We start from the raw sequence: 19,730 nt of genomic DNA, 5'->3' as shown, positions 1-19,730 counted from the left end.
TACAGGCGGTGCAGAGAAAAGCATTAAAGAGTAACAAAAGGTAACAAATTGCAAAAATCACATGAATTAGATGAATTAAAGCAAGATAAGTTAAAAATGAGCGTGCAGATTTCATGTTTAAGTGCATGAGGAAAGAAATGTGGGTTTAAAAATGTCTATATTTGATAAAAGTTTAATCTGTCCACTTGCTTGCAGCTAAACGCTGCTTTTCCGTGTTTAGTTTGGTCTGGACTAGTGGACCCAAGTCTTTGGATCTAAGCGCTCTGCAGGTTAATAGTCTGAACATATCACAGGTGCAGTCTGAGCCCAATCAGTTGTGGGATTTGTAAATGATCTGGGAAGGTTTTAAGCTGTATATTTACTGTTTTCATGCTATTTTTAGCCTCTCACACACATTTTACTTCTTCATGAATGGTTTCGGACCACAATGTTCAGGATCTTCTCGTTTCTGAAGCAACCAGATCCTTCAGGTCGTCAGTCTCTGTTTCCAGAGTCAGAACCAAACCTGGAGGCAGCGTTTTGGTTTTATGCTCCTCACATGTAGAACAAACTCCCAGAAACCTGTGGGTCTGCTTTAAATCAAGATTTAAAACATTTTTATTTGCCTCATTTTATTAAAATAACTGTTAAATAAGCATATTTACCTCTTTTTTTAAAATCTAATTTCTTTCTTTTTCTTTGAAAAGTTGGTTTTAATGGTTTCTGCGATTCGCTGTAAGGCTTTAATATTTTTATGTAAAGAACTTTGAACTTTCCTGTACATGAAATATGATTTACAAATAAACTTGTCCTGCCTTGGTAGACTCAAAGGAAACCAAGTAAACGGCATCATCTAGTTAAAAATTAAGTGCAGAAATAGAACATAATCATGATCCTACGGTCTCATTGTATATAGCGATCCGTTTTTTTAAAAATCTTTTATCTTGTAGAATAATCTTTAGTTTTTGTGACAGAATAAATAAGATAATAGGCATTCCCTTTAAAGACTTAAAGACATACAGCTGTAATGATTTCTAGTGGTTTATTTCCCTTTTTGTGTTAAAAAACAAGTTTTTAAATAATATATTTGGTAATTATTTAATGTATGAAATGTCTATAATAATGTGCTATAAATTATAGAAATTTATTGTTCTTATCAATGTAACGCATGTTTTTAAACACTTGTTTGTTCAAGTAAAACTACATGTGTTTTTTTTCTATAATTTTGTCCATTATTTAATAATAAGCTGATATTATTACGCAGCGAGACAGTTTCTTATCACCTGTCCTCCCTCCAGGTTGCTTTGAGGAGGCAGCAGGCTCAAGAGGAAGAGCTTGGGATTTGTAGTTTAGTGAGTTTTTCTGGTCCTGAGGTGACGGTGAAGAACGAAGCTGGAGCAGATTGTCTGTTTTCTGTGGAGGGACGATCCAGCACACCCACCAGCATCTCCTCTTCTTTATCTGTTGCAGGTAAAACACATTAATCTGCATCGTATCCATGAAGTTCCCCCTGATTATCCCTTTATAGGTCAATTTTCCTCAACACAGAAGACAGATACGTAGGCAGACAGGCCGTGCTAATTTAGTCCGTTTTCAAGGATCTTGACTATCCATCACTTGAGGCAAAAGAAGCGAGCAACACCACTGGAAACCGTGGGGTCAGTGTTGAGTTTTATATCCAGTTTGCAACCTGCAAAGGAGCAAACCAGAGAAGGAGAAAGAAACGGGAATCAGCAAAAAACTTTGTTGTGTTATTCTTCTACTTCTGGTGTTTTCAGACATTGTAAACGACTTTATCGCAGTAAATTACCGCTACCAACTGCTGTCAAGATGCGGAAGTGAACTCTGATCTCAGCACTGCTTCCTAGTGAATTGATTGAATTAACAACTATGGAAACGTGAATGAAGCACGGAAATATGAAAGCAGATGTCACCATTTATGCACGTAAGGGAGCAAAATCTTTAATCTTATTTACATCACGCATGTCGCAGACTCACTCAGCTGAAGTGAAGAGAAATGTACATTTAGCATAGCATCATTCACGATTTGTTTCTAATAGTCACACAAATTAATAGATTATTTACAAAAACTGTTTGTTTTTCTACTTTTTGGAAATAAATTAGCTTATTTTCATTGAAAGATGTATTAAAAACTATCCTGAAAGATGAATTCTTCCGTAAAACCCTGATGCTAATGGAGACAAGTGTGCCCAGCTCTGGTCCTTAAGGGCCTCAATCCTGCAGGTCTTCTCTGCTCCAACACACCTGACTCAAACTAATCACTCATTGTGCAGAACTTAATAGGCTGTTGGATCTAATTAATGGAAGCCATGTGTGTTGGAACAGGGATACATAAAAAACCTGCAGGACAGCGGCCCTTGAGGACCGACTTTGGACACTCCGTAATTTCTGCCGTAGTTGTAGTGAGTTTAGTGAAGGGTCGGTCTCAACGACAGGAACTTACTTCATGTACAGAGAACAGCTCATTTTAGCTGTTAGGCTACGTTCACCCTGCAGGGCTTGCTGCTTATATCGGATGTTTTTGTGAAATCCGAATTATTTGAAAGTCCGTTCACATTTCCGATCAAATGTGACTCGAATGTAATCTCCTGTATGAACCTCATGCGCACCAGAGGCGTCCCGCATGCGCAGAAGACACGGCGACGTGCAGTGAGCGTGCGTGTGATGTCTTTGTGTTTGCAGAGGTAAATATGGACGGCAGCAGAGCATTTTGTCCAACCGTAGCCTCGACATTGTGAATGGGTTCGTTTTAAGGAGACGTTTACAGAAGAGGAAAGGAAAAGTCTTTTGGAGCTGCGGCAGCAACAACTGTAGAGAGAAACGTTTGGGTTCGGAGTCGCAGTCAGGATTGGTGGGAGAGTGATGTGAGCGCATTTACCGATAAAGAGTTCATAAACAACAAACGCAGAAGAATTACGGTTGTTGTGGATTAATGCGACCTGACAGTTCAGACTGAAGTCGCATGGCATAAGATCAGATACATATCGGATTTAGGACCACATTTCCAAGTATCAGATCTGTGTCGTTCAGACTGTTAAGAAAAGATCGGTTCCAGGTCGCATAGGGGCAAAAACATCGGATTTAAGTCACTTCAGCCTGTAGTGTGAACGTAGCCTAAGACCTTCATTAGTGTCATCAATCCCTGGGTTTCCATCGCTGATTAGATTAACATTTACAAGATCAAAGTAATAAAAGCCATAAAAACTTAAATATATTTAAACCGGGATGAGAAGAAAAACACCTTTATGAAAACCCAACTAACCATTCTAGTATTGTTTTCAGTGACTAACGTGTACATATCATATATCTGGAAAAGCACTCAGACAATAAATCATTTGAAGTGAATGAAAATGAAGATGATTTGATGGAAGTGTAATTAGTTTTTGCAGGGTCTCTGAAGGCTCAGTCGGCAGGAGGAGAGACGGTACATGCAGATGGCTTTTAACGAAGGTCAAGGCTGCTCATTCTTAGATTCAGCTCTTCTTAGATTGTGTGAGAGGGAACTTTATCTTGGCAGCAGGGTGGAAATAAGGAGTCGAGCACGCTTCGATACGGCGATGAGAAAAGCTACTGTTAAACAGGGACAGCAACTGTCATTATCTTTGGCTTCACTGGTCCACAGTGTCTTCATTATATGAGACCAAAAAGATCACGGTCTGCCTGTGAAGAATGTGGCCTTGATGATAAGAAAAGTACAGGCGATAGTGAGTAATTATGTTGTACTTTTATTCCTGAGAGAACAATCCGCATCTCTGGAGTTTGACAGGGTTTTGTGTCTGGTGCGATGGACACCATCCTGGTTTTTTCCTTGTCTTTGTTAATGTGGTAAATTAGCCGTGATTGGTGGTGAATGAGCCTCACCTGTACAGGTGGGAGCGGTTATACTTATTAAAGCCTGTTTCTGGATGGTTACTTTCTCTCTCTGGGCAGCCGTTTACCTCCACATGGTAACTAAGACTCTCTGTACAACATTACACATATGTCACCCAACCATTTATGACACTTCACAGCTGACATTCCACATGTCCACACCCTGCTTTAGGTGTTTTGTTAACTTTTTAAGTAAAGTTAAATGGGAATACATATAATCATTGTGTACATACCTTTTGTGACCACTTAGAGCCAAGTTGGCAGCACATGTTTGACTCTAAACCTGTAGATGGTGCTGTTGATAATAGTTTATTTCAACAACATGACCAGAAAATCCTGTACATTTCCACTTAGATGCCCTTTTTTTCTTAATACCTCAGACTAATGTGAGTTAACTTAATTAAACAAAGCTGAAAATGATGGAATTATTCAGACTAAAAATGTAAAAATGTTGCTTTGGATCTGTTGGATGCATAAATTAGAAAAATTCCTGTTTTATTTATTGACATAACTTGAATCAAAAGTGAAAATTGTGTTTAAATCCAACCTTTGCTTTACCTTTCCAGCCATAAACTAAGAGTTTCTGCTCTCTTTGCCTTGTCGTTTGTTGGCTTTTCATCATGTCTTTTTTTTCCCAGGAAGTCGCTCAGCATCGTCTTCCAGCCCATCGGCTGCTGCCAGGGCTCATACTGAAGGCCCGTCTGATCTGCTGCTGGAAACCTCCTATTATAACTTCTACCAGCCTTCACGCTACCCCTCCTACTACGGCAACCTTTACAACTACCAGCAGTACCAGGTAACCTGCACTAACCTGCCTGCTGCTCATCAGTAAGCTCTGAATGTGTTTGTTTACTGCTGGAAGAATCGACTTGTTGGTTACCCGTCATGTCTGGTCAACCGGGGTCAAATAAAGGCTTTTGAATCAATATTTATAGTACAAGAAAGTGTTTCAGTTTGACTAATTTTATGCATATAGTCCTGTTTCCCTTCGCTGTGACCTGTAAGGCTTACCTGATGAGCAGTTGTGTGTAAATCACCCAGGTTTTATTGTTTACATTGAAGAGAAAGTTGTGCAACTTTAGCTGACTTTGTGAAAAAAGCTTTTTATTTCCTAAAACTCTTCTCTAACTGGATTTTATTACTGTATGTAAATGTAAATAAAGATGAAAAAACATCTGGATGAATGTAATGAGTCGGGGATCCTCAGTCTTGGTCCTCGAGGGCCTGCAGGTTTAACAAGCTTGTCAAGCTCTGAAGGAGTCATTCCATCCTTTTTCTGACCCTTTCCCAACCTACAATGCATAACGTAATACACAAAATGCCTAAAATGACCTGAACATGAGCTTTATTGAGATTTAGAATGGGGAATAATCATTATATCATGATTAAGACAATTATTATTCACCAATTAGTTTTAAAAATGTGTAAAATTGCATGAAGACTCCTGATAGGTCTTTAAATTCTCATTAGGACTGTCACAATGAATGTGTGTGAATACATTAATCTGTAGAGTTAACACTTTCTTTTCCTTTTGCATGAATGTTTAAATAGCGTTTATATTGATGTCATTTAAAAAATCCAACTTGGCATTATCTCTCCTAACCAAATCCACCAAAACCCACTTTATCCTCCTTATTGACGATCTTACTGATGGCTCTTAGGCTTTACGTGTAAAATTTTGTCACTAGTTGCCCAGAAATGAAGTGTTTACTGATCCGATATCCCCAAAAAATCGAATATCTGGATTTTTTGCTTCACAATTTAACATTTTTTGGTTTTTGTTAAAAAAGACATTTTTTTACTGTTTTCCGCCAGATTTAATTGTTTTCATGTGTATAAAATCTTTTCCATTTAATAAAAACAACAAAAAAAACCTACCAAACAGGACATTTAACTGCTTTCCTAACGATGACTGAAACACCCGGTGATGGCGAGCGTGATAACGGGACGACCGCGTGATGAGCGAAATGCGTCATCATGGAGAAACGATGAAAAAGCTACGATGCTTTGCTGACGACAGCAGCTCATTTCAACTTTTTCCGTTGCTGATGGATGAGTTTTTATTTACATGACTGCACCTAAGTTATAACAGACACAGGAGAGAGCGCAGCTATCATGTTACACACACACAAACACACACACTGACTCATTCCCCCATCTGTGTACTCACACTGATTTATGCCTAAATGTATCCCTATTGTGTCAAAGGAGATGAGATTATTCACAAGGCAGATTAGATCTATAACTCTCCAGTGATCTGATGATGTGGTTTGTTGTCTTTATGAACATTTGTCCCCCCCACATCACTACCACCTCACTCTCACTGGCAACATCTAGTTTTGGGGTCACTGCCTTCGCTAACCTGCAGGTGCTCAGCAGAGGCTGAATTGCAAAGGTTAATGGTATTGTCTGTCGGCAGGAGAACAAACCGCTACGCCTCAGTGCTCCAGGAAGAAAGTGAGCACATTAATGCTAATCAGCTAGCGCTCTTTAGCATAATTTAGCCATCCTCCTTCGTGATTTATGATTGTTTTAGGGAAGTTGTCAGCTTGAGAGGTCTACGTGCTACGGTTCTTCAAATTCAGGGACAACTTTGTCTTTTTATGTGCATTTATTTATTTTCAATTAAGAACTGGTTATTACAGGATGAGTCTCGTGATGACAAACGGTTTGTGACAAGAAAAATGGAATAAGAGGGAAATCCTTTTAGCTTCTCGAGAAAAATGTGTTCCCTTTGTTTACTGTGTCTCCTTTTACCTTGTCCTGAACATTCACAGCTTATTGGACTATAATTCACTTTTAGTATTCCTAACAGAAGTGATTATCCTTGAGTTAGAGAATTTAGATTTTGTCTCCATATTTGACTTTCTACTGATTAAGTCAGGTTCTGAAGGTGAAAGTCAAGTCCTGCAGAGTACAAAATCACATAAAAGTCCACTTTTTATTTTTAAAAAAATGTATACCTCTGACTAAAACTTTTTTCTTTGAAACAATTCTTATTTTAAGCTTTAAATGTATTCAAGTAGTACATGATATTTCATTTTGCCCACTGACATTGTGGCAAGAAACAACTTTTCCTTGCAAAAAGAGGAATATGTACGGATATACCAATACTGACACCAGTTTCGGTATCGGCTCAATACCAAGCGTGTGTACTCATACTTGGTATTAATAAAAGTGTACCAATACCACAGTAGTCAAGCCAGCGCAGATGTGTTTGACATGTTTCTGACATGTTTTAAAAGGAATAAATGCCTTGAAATTAAAATGTGACATTTTTTGTTACGCTAAAAGCCAGATCTTTGTTTCAAAACCACACATTTATAGTTATATTGAGGTAAAATGTGCCAAATCAGAATAAAACCTGTTGAAATTGTTAGATCTGTAATGTTGTTATATTTGTATTGGTGAGGTAACTTCAGAAGGGATGGGTCATTTATCACAACTTAATGAAATCTTACAGTTATAACAGCAATAATAACCATAGTCACAATAATGTTCACATAAACAGATCTGGTATCGGGCAAATATTCAAGTTTCAGATATCAGAATCGGATCGGAACTCCCAACAAGTGGATCTGTGCATCCCTAGTAATATGAATTTCCCCTAAAATAATCAAGCTAATCCAGAGTTACATGGTGCTCCATAGGAATTGAGAGAATTCTTTGTCAAAGGAAACAATGTGCTCTTTATCAGTGGAAAGCCATCTACCTCCTCCTCTCCTCTGCTGTACGCTCGATCGTGCTTGGTTGTCATGCAGGTGGATGATGATAATATAAGGGTGGTGTAGAGCTTCCAGACAGGAGATGGTGCCAGATAAGGAGACAGGCTCTGGTGTGGGGGTGTGTGTGTGTGGGGGGGGAGGGGGGGTCAACAAGTTAGGAGTCTGTTGAAGGTTTTCCAGATGTGTGGAAGCACTGATCTTTAGGAAAGTCCTGTGCACATCTGTTGCCTGTTAATTTTACTCCAAAATAATAAAACAACTTTAATTTATTTATTCTTTTAAGGTCCTCATCAGATCAGCTGATGAGCCAAAGAATTGCTTGTGTAAAATTTGTTTATGATCTATTTTAGTGGATAAGTCAGAGTTGAACTAGAAAAGGTTGATTTCCTTGAGGAAGAGCATGAATTGCTCCATGCACACAGCATGCATCCGTCTCATTAATGTACACGGGTCCACACAGGACTAAAAGTATATTCTGACATCCTGCATGAAATCTGAAGTTATCAGCTGCAGCTGCCATGAGCAGTCATGTAAACATGACTTCCAGGTGGAAACACTTACCTTCTGGTAAATGTGCTGCAAGAGTGAGCAAAGCCAAGTTTGAAAACCCCTTTTTTTTTTTTTTTTTTTTTTTTTTTTTTTGACCAGGTTGAATTTGACTGGTGGAAGGAAACACGGTGGATCAATTCTCCCAGTATTACAAGGTTAAGTGCTCATTTAAAATCCCACTGTGTTGGTCTGACCCCTGCAGTCCAAATACTTAATAGTTTTCTTAGTAACTCCAGCTTGTTGGTAATTGTGTTCCACCACAGCCGGTAAAAGGGTCAAAACCCCGTTGCAGTATTTCACAACACAGCAATAACTAGAATCTATTGCTATGAATTGGACTTCTCTGCTTCTCATGATGGAAAAAGAGTTTCTCTGTTATAGTGGGCAAGCCAGTGTTTCAAACACCTGTATGTGCTGGTTTGGGGCTGAAAAAGGTTGTCGTCCGAATCTATTCAATTCTGACTAAAAATACAAAAAAATGTACAAAAGTTTTTTTTGCCGGGCATAAAAACAACACAGTATCCAGACCATCATTCTGCTGCTATAATGCCCAAGAAGACAAGTAAAAAGATCAATAAAAACAATTAAAGTTACAAAAAATTTATAATTATTTTTATTTGAAAACAAAGATTTCTTTTAAACAAAAATATCGATTTTAAAATTGAAGCAAAAAATCCTGATATTTGATTTTTGTGATTAAATTAATCACACCCATTAGTTATGTGACTCAGCTTTTACATTCACCAAGTTCAAGTTCTATGTGGATTTAAGATTGTTTAGGGATATCACAAAGTGCTTCAGATTAAAGAAGTGAACAGAAATATCAAAACAGTTTGAAAATAAACATTATTTTTAGCACTGAAAGGTAAACATGAAGTATTAATGAATAAAGAAAATAGCATTAGAAGAAAAACTTGATTTTTTAAAAGAAATTTTCTTAAATGTATTCATTTTTTTAAAGTTTGATTTAAAAAAACAAAAAAAAAAAACAGGTACTTGGACTCTGACAGCCGTGCTTTGGGTTACCAGTGGATTTCCAGTGAGTTGTTTGGACATCTAGCTGTAATAGAATTACAGTATTAGATCCTGGATGCGATGAATTCACAAACTCTTCATCACTTTGTAGGAAAAAAGCTTCAGATCTTGGAAATGTTAACGGATAAGACACCTCTGCTATATGAACCTGTTTCATATGTGAATTAAACAATAAATCCTGATGGAAAATGACTGATTATTCCTTCCAATAGGACTGGAAATTGCTTTTATGGCACAAAAATAACAATTTCACTGGAGAGTGACTTCCTGAGGTCCTTCAGACCAAAAATGTTGAACTTATTTTGTCTGAATTTAAAAGTAGATAAAGTTGGACATCCTGCTTTAATGTCTTTAACATGGTCCAATCTTTAGATTTGGTATCCTCAGACTTCATGGAGAAATAGTATTCATCCATTAAGTCTTGTATTTATCAAATACAACAGTGTCATCAGCATAAAGGGAAATCCATTTCACTTTAGTTGATATTGCGGCTCACAGCAAGAAGGTTGCTGGTTCGATCCTTGGCTAGGGGGGAGGCTTGAAAGGTGGCCTTTCTGTGTGGAGTTTGCATGTTCTCCCCGTGTATGTGTGGGTTCTCTCCGGCTTCCTCCCACCGTCCAATGACATGCATGTTAGGTTAATTAGTTACTCTAAATTGCCCCTAGGCGTGATCGTGAGTGGTTGTCTTTGTGTTGATGATGGACTGTTGAGCTGTCCAGGGTGTACCCGCCTTTCGCCCAAAGACTGCTGGAATAGGCTCCAACTTCCCCGCGACCCTTCATTGGACTAAGTGGTCCTGTCCGGATTATAGATTTTCTAGGTAAAATTATAGTCAAAGAAATAATTCAATAATTTGTGAAATAGATAAATAATAAATCACTTGTTGGAAAAATATCCAATAATTATATTGCTGTGCGATTTGCTGTTTAGCAATTGCACAGTGTTTAATGTCAATGTTACATTAGATGAACATCAACATCATCAAACCAAACTGCTGTGCATTTTGGTTCGATGATGCAAATGGTCTTTTTTTTTTTTTTTTTCATAAAAGTCTGGTGCTTATCCTGCAGGTGTTAAGCCATCTGGTTGATTTACATTGTTTATATGTTATAAGTAAGATATTATAAGTGTTCAAACTGGATCAATAGATTGTACAGTTGCTAGGGGTGGGAAAATCTAATTGAAAAATTGAATATCGGGATTTTTTGTTTCACAATTTTAAAATAAATTAAGTTAATTCTTTTTTTTTTTTTCAAATAAGAATAATTCTTTTTTTTTTTTTTTGGTCATTTTTTTTGTTTTTAATCTTTTTTTCTTCTTGGGCATTATAGCAGCAGAATGATGGTCTGGCTACTGTGTTTTTTCCTAACTGAAATCAAGAAAAATGACGAGCAAAAAAAGTTTTGCACTTTTTTTTTGGTTTGTTTTTAATCTACAAAGATTAGCCATATCAAAGAATTGTGACAATCGCAATTTAAATCGAATCAGCACTCAAAAAATCGGAATCGACTCTAATTGGGAGAAATCCATATCGTCACAGCGCAAACAGTTGCACTACAAGTAGATGTAGATAAGTCAGAGGACCTGTTAAACCAACTTCACATCTAGTACTTTTATGTTTTAAGGCACCAGACACAAATGAATGTGTACTATTATCACTGTGCATTGTAATTTAAACAATTTCCAGCTGTTACCAAACCAGATGTGTTTAATTAGGCTTTTTTTTTTATTCAGCAGCTTTTAATTAGGTGACATTCAATTTAAGCAATATTTTCTCCGCCAATATACTTTCCACTGTTCACATTGACGATGTAATCTGGATGTAAACACTTTCTAATCCACAGCTTGTGTAAGCAACTTTCACTACGGCAGTTTTGTGTGCTCCTATACGTGTCCTGGGAACCGTAAGCTTAGTGCACACTGAAGACTTCAGCCTCAATCTCTGTTGTATTTTTCACAGCCTAATACAGGAGCTGAGTGTAGCTTAAATAACAGTTTATAAAGCTGTCGCAGAACTGATGGTGTGGACAATACGGGTGACATATTACAGGCTGACAGAAATCAAATTCCATAAAAATGAAATTGAAAACCCTCGGTGAGGCGGCCTTGCTGCTGAGTAGACAGCTCGTTTTAAGTTTTCAGAGGACTGGAGAAGCCAGCTCTTTGTGTTGCAGCTCGTTGTGTTCCAACAAGAACCCATGAAGTCAAACACGCCGCATTTCCCCCCAATTTAACTTGTTAATTTGTTGCCAGTGAATTTCTGATGAATGATTTGAAGCCTAAACAATGTTGTTAATATGATATTGGAAAATGTAAATACAAAAAAAAGGAGTTTATAAAGTCAGTGATTTATAGCTGCTTGTATAGATTAGTTATATGGATCTTGTGTAAATAATATTGTCACATGGCAGATACAGATAGTGGTTTAAATCCTACAATAAGAGCTTGCATTTAATATTTCAGTAAAAAATGTAAATATTAAACTTTTGGGAGGAAAATGAATGAGATTGCCAGGTTGTTTCTGCATTTGCAGAAGATTGCAGACAGGCTTTTTTCTTTTCCTTCATACTTTGATCTGCAAGTAATTCAGTAGCCACATAACACACATCATAATCCAGAATCAAAACAAAGCAGAGATCTTTGTGAGGAAGGCTGATCTCAGTATGACTTATTCCCCTAGCATAAAGTCCCACCATGTAACTTTTTGACCTTAAAACTGCGTTCCAGACTACAGGAACATATATTATGTCCATATCAGGAAGCGTTTCGAGACTGTAAAACTGCAATACACAACTTATCTGAGACGCTACGTGATGGTGCAGCTAAATTTTGCCACGTCACATGCTAGCAAGCGGTTATTGACACATTGGCTGTTTTGAACGCTGATTTAGTAAAGAAATGCAAGATGCCATGATTGAAAGAGAGGAAAAAAGATGGGAATGAGACGAGTCAAGAAAAGACTAAAAATAAGATTTATCTAAACCTTGTTGTTGTTGATCTTTTAAATAGCCATCTATGTCTAGAGCTGGGCGATATGACCAAAATCTCACATCCAGATTTAGCTCATTTTATATCCCCATAACGATAAAATAACTATATAAAACTGTTTGTGTAATGTTGTGTCACTCAGTTATGTGTCAAATGTTGCTAGGCAACGGCAGCAGTGATCTCCTTCCATCTGGAGGAACTATGACCGTATAACGTTTCGCAGAGCTTTCGCCTCCACTTGACGCTGCTTTTGTTCGTTGACACTATTTTTTATTCTTTATCCTGATTCCTGCGCAGGTGATAAAATGAGTCAGTTGTGTCGGAGTCTATTGTTGGGACTGTGAGCTAGTCTGTTGTCGGTTCCACGTCGGTCTTTTTATATCCAAACTGCATCCATGCGACAGAAATTTCCCTTTTTTAGGAACAAGCTCATCAGTTTAGGTTGTTCTGCTCATCTTTTAGTGAATTATCCTCTGAAACACGTCTGCTACCGTCTTCCTCCATGTTTATGTATTGTAGCGTGCATGTGGTGAAGCGCATCTTGACGTAAAATAATGCATTAAAGTGCCTTATCGTGGTGTAAACGATAGAGCTTCATATGAGATGAGACATTTTCTATCGTCCAAACGATATATATCATCATATCGCCCGGCACTACCTGTGTCTGAGTAATAAGCAGAAAAAGTTCTGAAGTATTTCAAAACAACGTGGTGAGAGTGATGCAAATTTTTTTTGCCAGTTCATCCAAATGAAAAAGTTTGGTTCCCAGTGCAAACGGTGCTTAAAGTCAGACTGGAGTCAAGTCTCTGCTGGAGCTTAGATGCTGACTGAACACAGTGTGATGTGTTGCTCCGAGCGAGATGAGCGACTCGGCAGCGACCCACAAGCTCCTGCTAAAAGACAACGTACATCTCACGCTGTATGACGAAACTGAAGTCCAGCGGAAAGCGATCATAGATGCAGTCATGTTGCACGTCACTAAAGATATGATGCGTTTATTATGCGGTGGAACAACCGGGCCTTTTTTTTTTTTTTTTTTTTTTTTTTAACAAGTTTTTTTTTTTTTTTTTATGCGAAAGCCACATGGCATGGGTGGCAGTGGCTCAGGTCGTAGAGCCGCTTGTCTTGTGGTCTGACTAGGGCTGCAACGATTCGTCGACAATAAAAATTCATCAACGCGAAATTTCATTGTCGATGCGTCGAGTTATAAATGTCCGTAACGGCTTTGGTGATAAAACAATGTGCCAGGCAACTTAACGCCACGACTTTTCAGACCGTATGAGAATTGAAAACATCAAGTAAATGACTTAAAGCACCACAGGAAGTGCAGGGGGAAGTATTGTCATTTTGTGCAGCGTCTTAACCAATGAACAACTCAAGACCGAGTTTACTCAAGCGATGATTCGCTGTGGCGACCCCTTCAGAGATGAGCTGAAAGGAGAAAATGACTACAAAACCACATGAATCATCTGAAGTTCAATGTGTTATTTAATAAGTTTTATACGTTCAATCATTGGTTTTCTGTACCACTTTGTCCAGTTAAGGGTCACTGAAAAAACCAAAAATCACCCTAAATCTCTAAGATGTTTCAATGACTGCAACTTCTTAAATCTGACGTGCCGTCAATGAAGCCCCGTATATTTCGATGTATTTTCTCATTTCTATTTGTATGAAACAGATGCCGCACAACGATGGTCGCCTGTCCAGCCACAACATGTCCAGTCAGTACCGCATGCATTCCTACTACCCCGGAGCCTCCTACCTGACGCAGGGTCTGGGCTCCACCACCACTGTGCCCCCCTTATTCAGCCTGGATGACAACAACAGCTGCTCCGATTCCATGGCAACGCGTGAGTGACGCACCAACACTCAAACACACACTCCTCAGGCCCCATAAAGTTTTACCCAGAATTTATCAACAGTACATTAAAGGGGGGATTGCACTCAAGCCAAGAGCATCATAAAATTTCATTTTTACTTTTACTATAGTTTTTACTTCTTTCTTTACTGCCATTGCAGTGGTTTGGATGCAGGTCTGACTCAGGTGTTTCATTGTTTTCAAAGCTGGGAATTAAAGAAGAGCGAAGACTTGGATGAGGATGGTTTAAAGAATAACTGTAGGTTTACATTGTTAGTTAATATCCTTTTAGTTATTTTGATGGTTATTAAGTTGTTTTAAAACCCAACATCTCACAGTGCAGCTCTGTTTCCTTGCATCATGTTTACTCTGGAAGTAGATTTCATCTCTGCAGCAGCAGATTTCTGGCACTTCGCAAGTCTTAGATGATAATCTCAGCAGTGATGGTAGTTGCCTGGATTTTATGCCTGTCCTGGTTTTTTGTGAATGTGGGTAAATCTGATTATGTGCGTTGCTTCATATGTGGAGTAAAATCCTTTGTAAAGAATGCATGTAAGTTTACCAGAACCAAATTTTTAGTTTTAGTGTTTAATGCAACAGAAAAAACTACTCGCAACTGTCTTTTACCTCATTCTTTACTATGAAGCCGCATTTGTCCATTTTTAAAAAATAAGCTTCATAACTTTTATGAAACTAATTTAATCAGCATGTTGCATTGTGATGCATCCATTACAAATACGAGTCAGCCCACCCCAAATATTTTGTCACGTTTGGTCTCAAAGCAGAGCATAAAAATGTGTTAAGGTAAACATGTCAACATGATCTCAGTAGGAATTGATCTGACGATTAAGACTGCAGTTTGCCTGTTCCAGATGATGGATGTAGTGGATTCCTTTGTGTTACCATAGTGGAAGTCACTGCTCATGCTAAGCTTGGCCTTTTTTTTTTTTTTTTACCACAATAACAAACAAAACACCATATTTAATCAAGGACACTTAGTTTCTCCAGGAATTTAGCAATATTATAATCACAACTAACTGGGCTGTGATGATATGCTTTTGTCTCGATTCGATTCGGATTTTTTTTGGTGCCGATTTGATTTAAACTGCGATTTTCACAATTCTTTGATATTGCTGATTTTTGTTGAGTAAAAACAAAAAGTACAAAACTTTTTTTGCTTGTCATTTTTCTTGATTTTAATTATGAAAAAACAACAAAGTAGCCAGACCATCAGTCTGCTGCTATAAGGCCCAAGAAGACAAGTAAAAAGATCAATAAAAACAATAAAAATGACCAATTTTATAATGGATTATTCTTTATTTAAAAAAAAAAAATTCTTTAACAAAAAAAATTAACAAATTTTGTTGGCACACTGACATTTATTACATTTATTCATGGAGCTGTCATTGCTCTGCAGCGTCCATGTCACACCCTAGTTACTGGCTATCGACACGTCACTGCAAACCATGACTGGTTCATCACAGAAACACACGAGCACATCATCAGAGGAACTGAGGAAAAGGGAGAAAGTGACATAGCAAGACAAAAGTCAACATCAAACCTTTCATGTAATTTATCAAAATTTCAGGTCTCAACAGCCAGTAAAAAAATGCCACAAAGTCCTGGAGGGACTGGAGAGTCTGACGTAATGTTGACGTTGTCTTACTGGGTGTGAAAGCAGAAGATTCAGCCCAGTCAGGATGCCCATGTGGGGCCCATAAGGGTTCAATTTGGGCTACAGATAAGGGTCCCATGTTGGTTTGCCCACAGTGGCCTCACATGTTTCTGGAGACCATGTTGTTCTGACTGATTTTCCACTCAGTGAGCTGCACAGGACCCATGTAGGCCCCATATCCCAGATGGCATATCCATATGGGGCCCTTCAGGGTATGTGGGTACTGAGTTGGCATGGGCTTGAACTGGGCAGATTTAGTAAGTCCCACATGGTTTTGGTTATATTGGCCTCATATATGAAGCGCATGTGCACGGGCGAAATGGACCCGAAGCTGGCTCAGACAGGACCAACTTAAGACCCATATGGACAAACCCAGGTGAGGCTACCATGGAAACTGTGGACAAACCCATGTGGCTTTTTACCAGAACCAGCAGGAGAGCCCACATCACACCAGTGATGGAGTCTCTTCACTGGCTTCTGGTTGAGTATTGTATTTGTTTCAAAATCTTGGTACCTACTTTCCAAGCCCTACATGAACAGGACCCTAGTTACATTGAGGACTTAATAAAGCCTTACAGTCTTGAAGTTGTACAGGCAACATCTGTCGATGGTTCCATGTACCCCATTTTAACAATAGCAGAGACCGATCTTTTAAGGCTGTTGCTCCCTGTCGATGGAATGAGCTTCCCCAGGATCTGCGCTCTCTGGATCCAATAGATGCTTTTAAAAACCTCTTAAAAACATAATTGTTGGAGGATTTTAGCTCGAAATAGACTTAGTGGTGCTGTTCTGTATTTATTCTGTTGTTTTTCCGTACGTTGTATGTTTTATTGTTGCAAAGCACTTTGTGACCTTGTGTCTATGAAAAGCACTATATGAATAAAGTTTATCTTATCTATCTTATCTAAAAAGCTGCAAAGAAAAACAACATTTTTATCATTTCTGTCAACAGTAAAGTCTCCATGCCAATCACTGTCTGCTGTCATAACTAACTACATTTTCTGTCATGATTAGCTCTAAAGGATACTATTTATACATTTGATTAAATCATATATTTCATATGAGCTTTAAAAGATGTCTGATTATTGCGTAAAGGTGAAAAAAGCAAATTTTTCTCATTTATCTGGTTTTGCACTGTCAGAAGCAGTTATAGTTTGGTAAATGGTAAATGGACTTGTACTTCTATAGCGCTTTTCTAGTCATACAGACCACTCAAAGCGCTTTACACTACTTGTCACATTCACCCATTCGCACACACACTCACTCACTCAACACACTCATACCCCGATAGGCACATCGGGGGGCAGTTTGGGGTTAAGTGTCTTGCCCTAGGACACTTCGGCATTTCAGGGGAAGCCTGGAATCGATCCCCCAACTTACCAGTTGAAGGACAACTGCTCTTCCTCCTGAGCTACAGCCGCCCAGTTTCTAATTTTAATCTATGTATTGATCCTGTATCTCAGGTAATGATATTTAAAAATATTAAAAACCATGAAAAAGTTCCTCTTTAGCATTTATCATGGCGGAAGAGCATCATTAGTACAGCCTTATAGTGATATCCTACTTTCAGTGAAAGACGCCACCAGCATCACAAACCCAAAGACCCCACAGTTTCCCTTATAGCTGTGTTTGTTTATGACTTTCACCTGCTCTTCTGCTGTGAGGGTCCCACGTCAGCCCCCTGCTGTGAATCGCCATGCTCCATTACAAGATAACAACACTCTCAGCGGGTGGTCCTCATGTTTGGTGTCGACTCGCGCTCTACAGAGAGAGAGAGAGAGAGAGAAACTGCAGAAATAATTGGCTTTCTGAGTTTGAACCTCTAAAGTAAATCCAGGATTAACCTGAAAAGTTATTTCTATACAATAATCAAACTGACTCTTGTTGAATTATTTAATCTGAGATGTTCAGGATTAGTTGAAATGAACATATGTAGAGCAATGCAGTGAGGGAAACCCACGACATGCAAAGCAACATCAGCTGATCATTATTTTTAGCTACTCACCATGTTGTGACAATCATGTTCCCACTGAGGAGTCTTCTGCATGCTGAGACCCTAAATGATACCCTTAAGAGTTCATTTTTATGCACATGTGCCATAAAGATGTCCCTGCGATGGACTAGCGAGCTGTCCAGGGTGTACCCTGCCTTCTGCCCATAGACTGCTGGGATAGGCTCCAGCTTCCCCGCAACCCTGAATTGGATTCAGTGGTTTGGATAAATAAATGAATGAATGTGCCATAAAGAATTATAACAATTATACTTGGGTTCATTCTGCTTCTGCAGCTACAAGTAGCAAAACTGTTGTCAATGTAGCAACTAGCTACGATGCTGTGAAATGAATCGTTTTTGCAGTTTATGATGCAGTTAACATCTTTAAAGAACCAAAAAATGGGTTAAGTTCTGCTCCAGACTGGATTTCAGAGAAATCAAACATTGCTCAAGACCTGGAGAGCAAACTGACTTACGACTACCTGAAAATCGGTTTATATTAATCTTTAGAGGACATGGAGTTCCTCAGTCACTGAAACAGTGATAATACATCATAACTTGATGCTTACCTGGTAAATAGTGTGTGTGGGTGTGTGTTTATCTTGTAAAGCTGGTAAATAAACTTTTAGTCGAGAGGATGCGGTGTTGTGTACAGTATTAAAGCTGTTTGGCTTTAATTAAGGAACTTTTCTTTTGTTTTCTTTTTGGCTTTTTAATAAGCAGATTTTCATCCAGCATCTGCAAAACTGGTAACGGTGATTATTTATCATGCAAAATGCATCCACTCAGTCCAAAACAGTCATAATATGCAGGAATTTCAGCTCGTAATAATCAGTGAATTATCTTGGTCATTCACTGTACAGGTAGGTAGTTTCAACAAATCACCCCTCGGTCTCTTTGCTAAGAAACTTCCAACACTGACACGCATACAGAAGGGGGTCCTCCAGAAAACTGAGCAACCGTCAACCTCCGGCGGTTAAAAGTGAAGCCTATGCGGAAGTGACAAAAACTGCAGTTCCCCCTTCATCCACTAGGGGCTCCAAAACAAATCCCCATAGACTCCCATGTTAAAAAGACCAACTTCACAGCAGAAATAAACATGTTTACAGTCTGGTTCAAAAATCCATTTTAGGTTTAATAGGTCAGGTTTACCTTCATGACAACTGTGGGGGGGGGGGGGGGGGGGATTTTTTTCTAATTCGCCTGTTTAAAAGTAATTTAATCCCGAAAGTTGGCGAGGGGGAAAAAAAAATTGGACAACAGGATTTGTTTGCTATTGTCTTGAGTTTTTATTACTAAGTCCACTGTTTTTTATTCCTTAAAGTGGAAATGAAGGAATTTCAGATGCACCTTTGTATTTTGACATTTTCTGATAGTTTTTTAAGTGGCAGAAAGAAATTCTTGTAATTTCTACAATTGAACAAAAGTTCAACAACAACTTTCTTTTTGCCTGAGCTTATTCTCTTGATTATTGGTTAATATAATGAAACTGCAGATTTCAGCATATAGTACTGAATAATACTCTTGTATTTTTGCAAATACAAATACAAACGTTTTATAAGATTAAAAGCACAACTTTGGTTTTAGTTATTAAATGATTGATTATTTGATCAACATTAATTAGTAGGTTGACCTTCAGTATCCCAACACAGCTGAAGTAATTGGTTTTCATGGCTTGAACATGTTGTGTCTCTGGTTCAGACCACGTAGAGGAAATCACTGGGAGCTGGGAGCCCCCCCCCAACCTGCCTGCCAAACAGCGCCCTGTCAGATTTATCTCCCTCCCAGGATAAGGCTAATCATTTGGCCAAATACAGAGATCCAAATAACCTTCAAGAGTGCCACGCTGTCCTTTCCCCTCCCCACCTCCTCCTCCTTCTCCCTCCTACCCGCTCTTCGCCCTCCCCCTTCTTAGGCTCCGCTGTCTCCGCAAAATTGCCTTCTGGAGTTAGTGAGCAGGAACAGTTAAGATTTACAAACAATGATGAAGCTTGTCATGCGTCTTTCTCCATCCGTCACGGCGGTCCGGGCGGAGCTG

General features: G+C 38.6%; 1 protein-coding gene across 1 annotated transcript in view; it reads left to right on the top strand.

Moving 5' to 3' along the window:
• dmrt1 (doublesex and mab-3 related transcription factor 1) overlaps positions 1–19,730 on the top strand; it is a gene marked incomplete at both ends in the record, with an annotated part of 45,316 nt that overhangs the window by 1,019 nt on the left and 24,567 nt on the right. The window contains 3 exons of the mRNA XM_079251197.1: positions 1,278–1,449; positions 4,509–4,666; positions 13,846–14,017. Of these exons, the coding sequence (XP_079107323.1) occupies positions 1,278–1,449; positions 4,509–4,666; positions 13,846–14,017 (502 nt within the window). The remainder of the gene's footprint in view (positions 1–1,277; positions 1,450–4,508; positions 4,667–13,845; positions 14,018–19,730) is intronic.

The sequence above is a fragment of the Telmatherina bonti genome (assembly GCF_933228915.1).
Source record: "Telmatherina bonti genome assembly, chromosome: 13".
Classification (NCBI taxonomy): domain Eukaryota; kingdom Metazoa; phylum Chordata; class Actinopteri; order Atheriniformes; family Telmatherinidae; genus Telmatherina; species Telmatherina bonti.
This window is presented reverse-complemented; position numbering and strand designations above follow the sequence as displayed.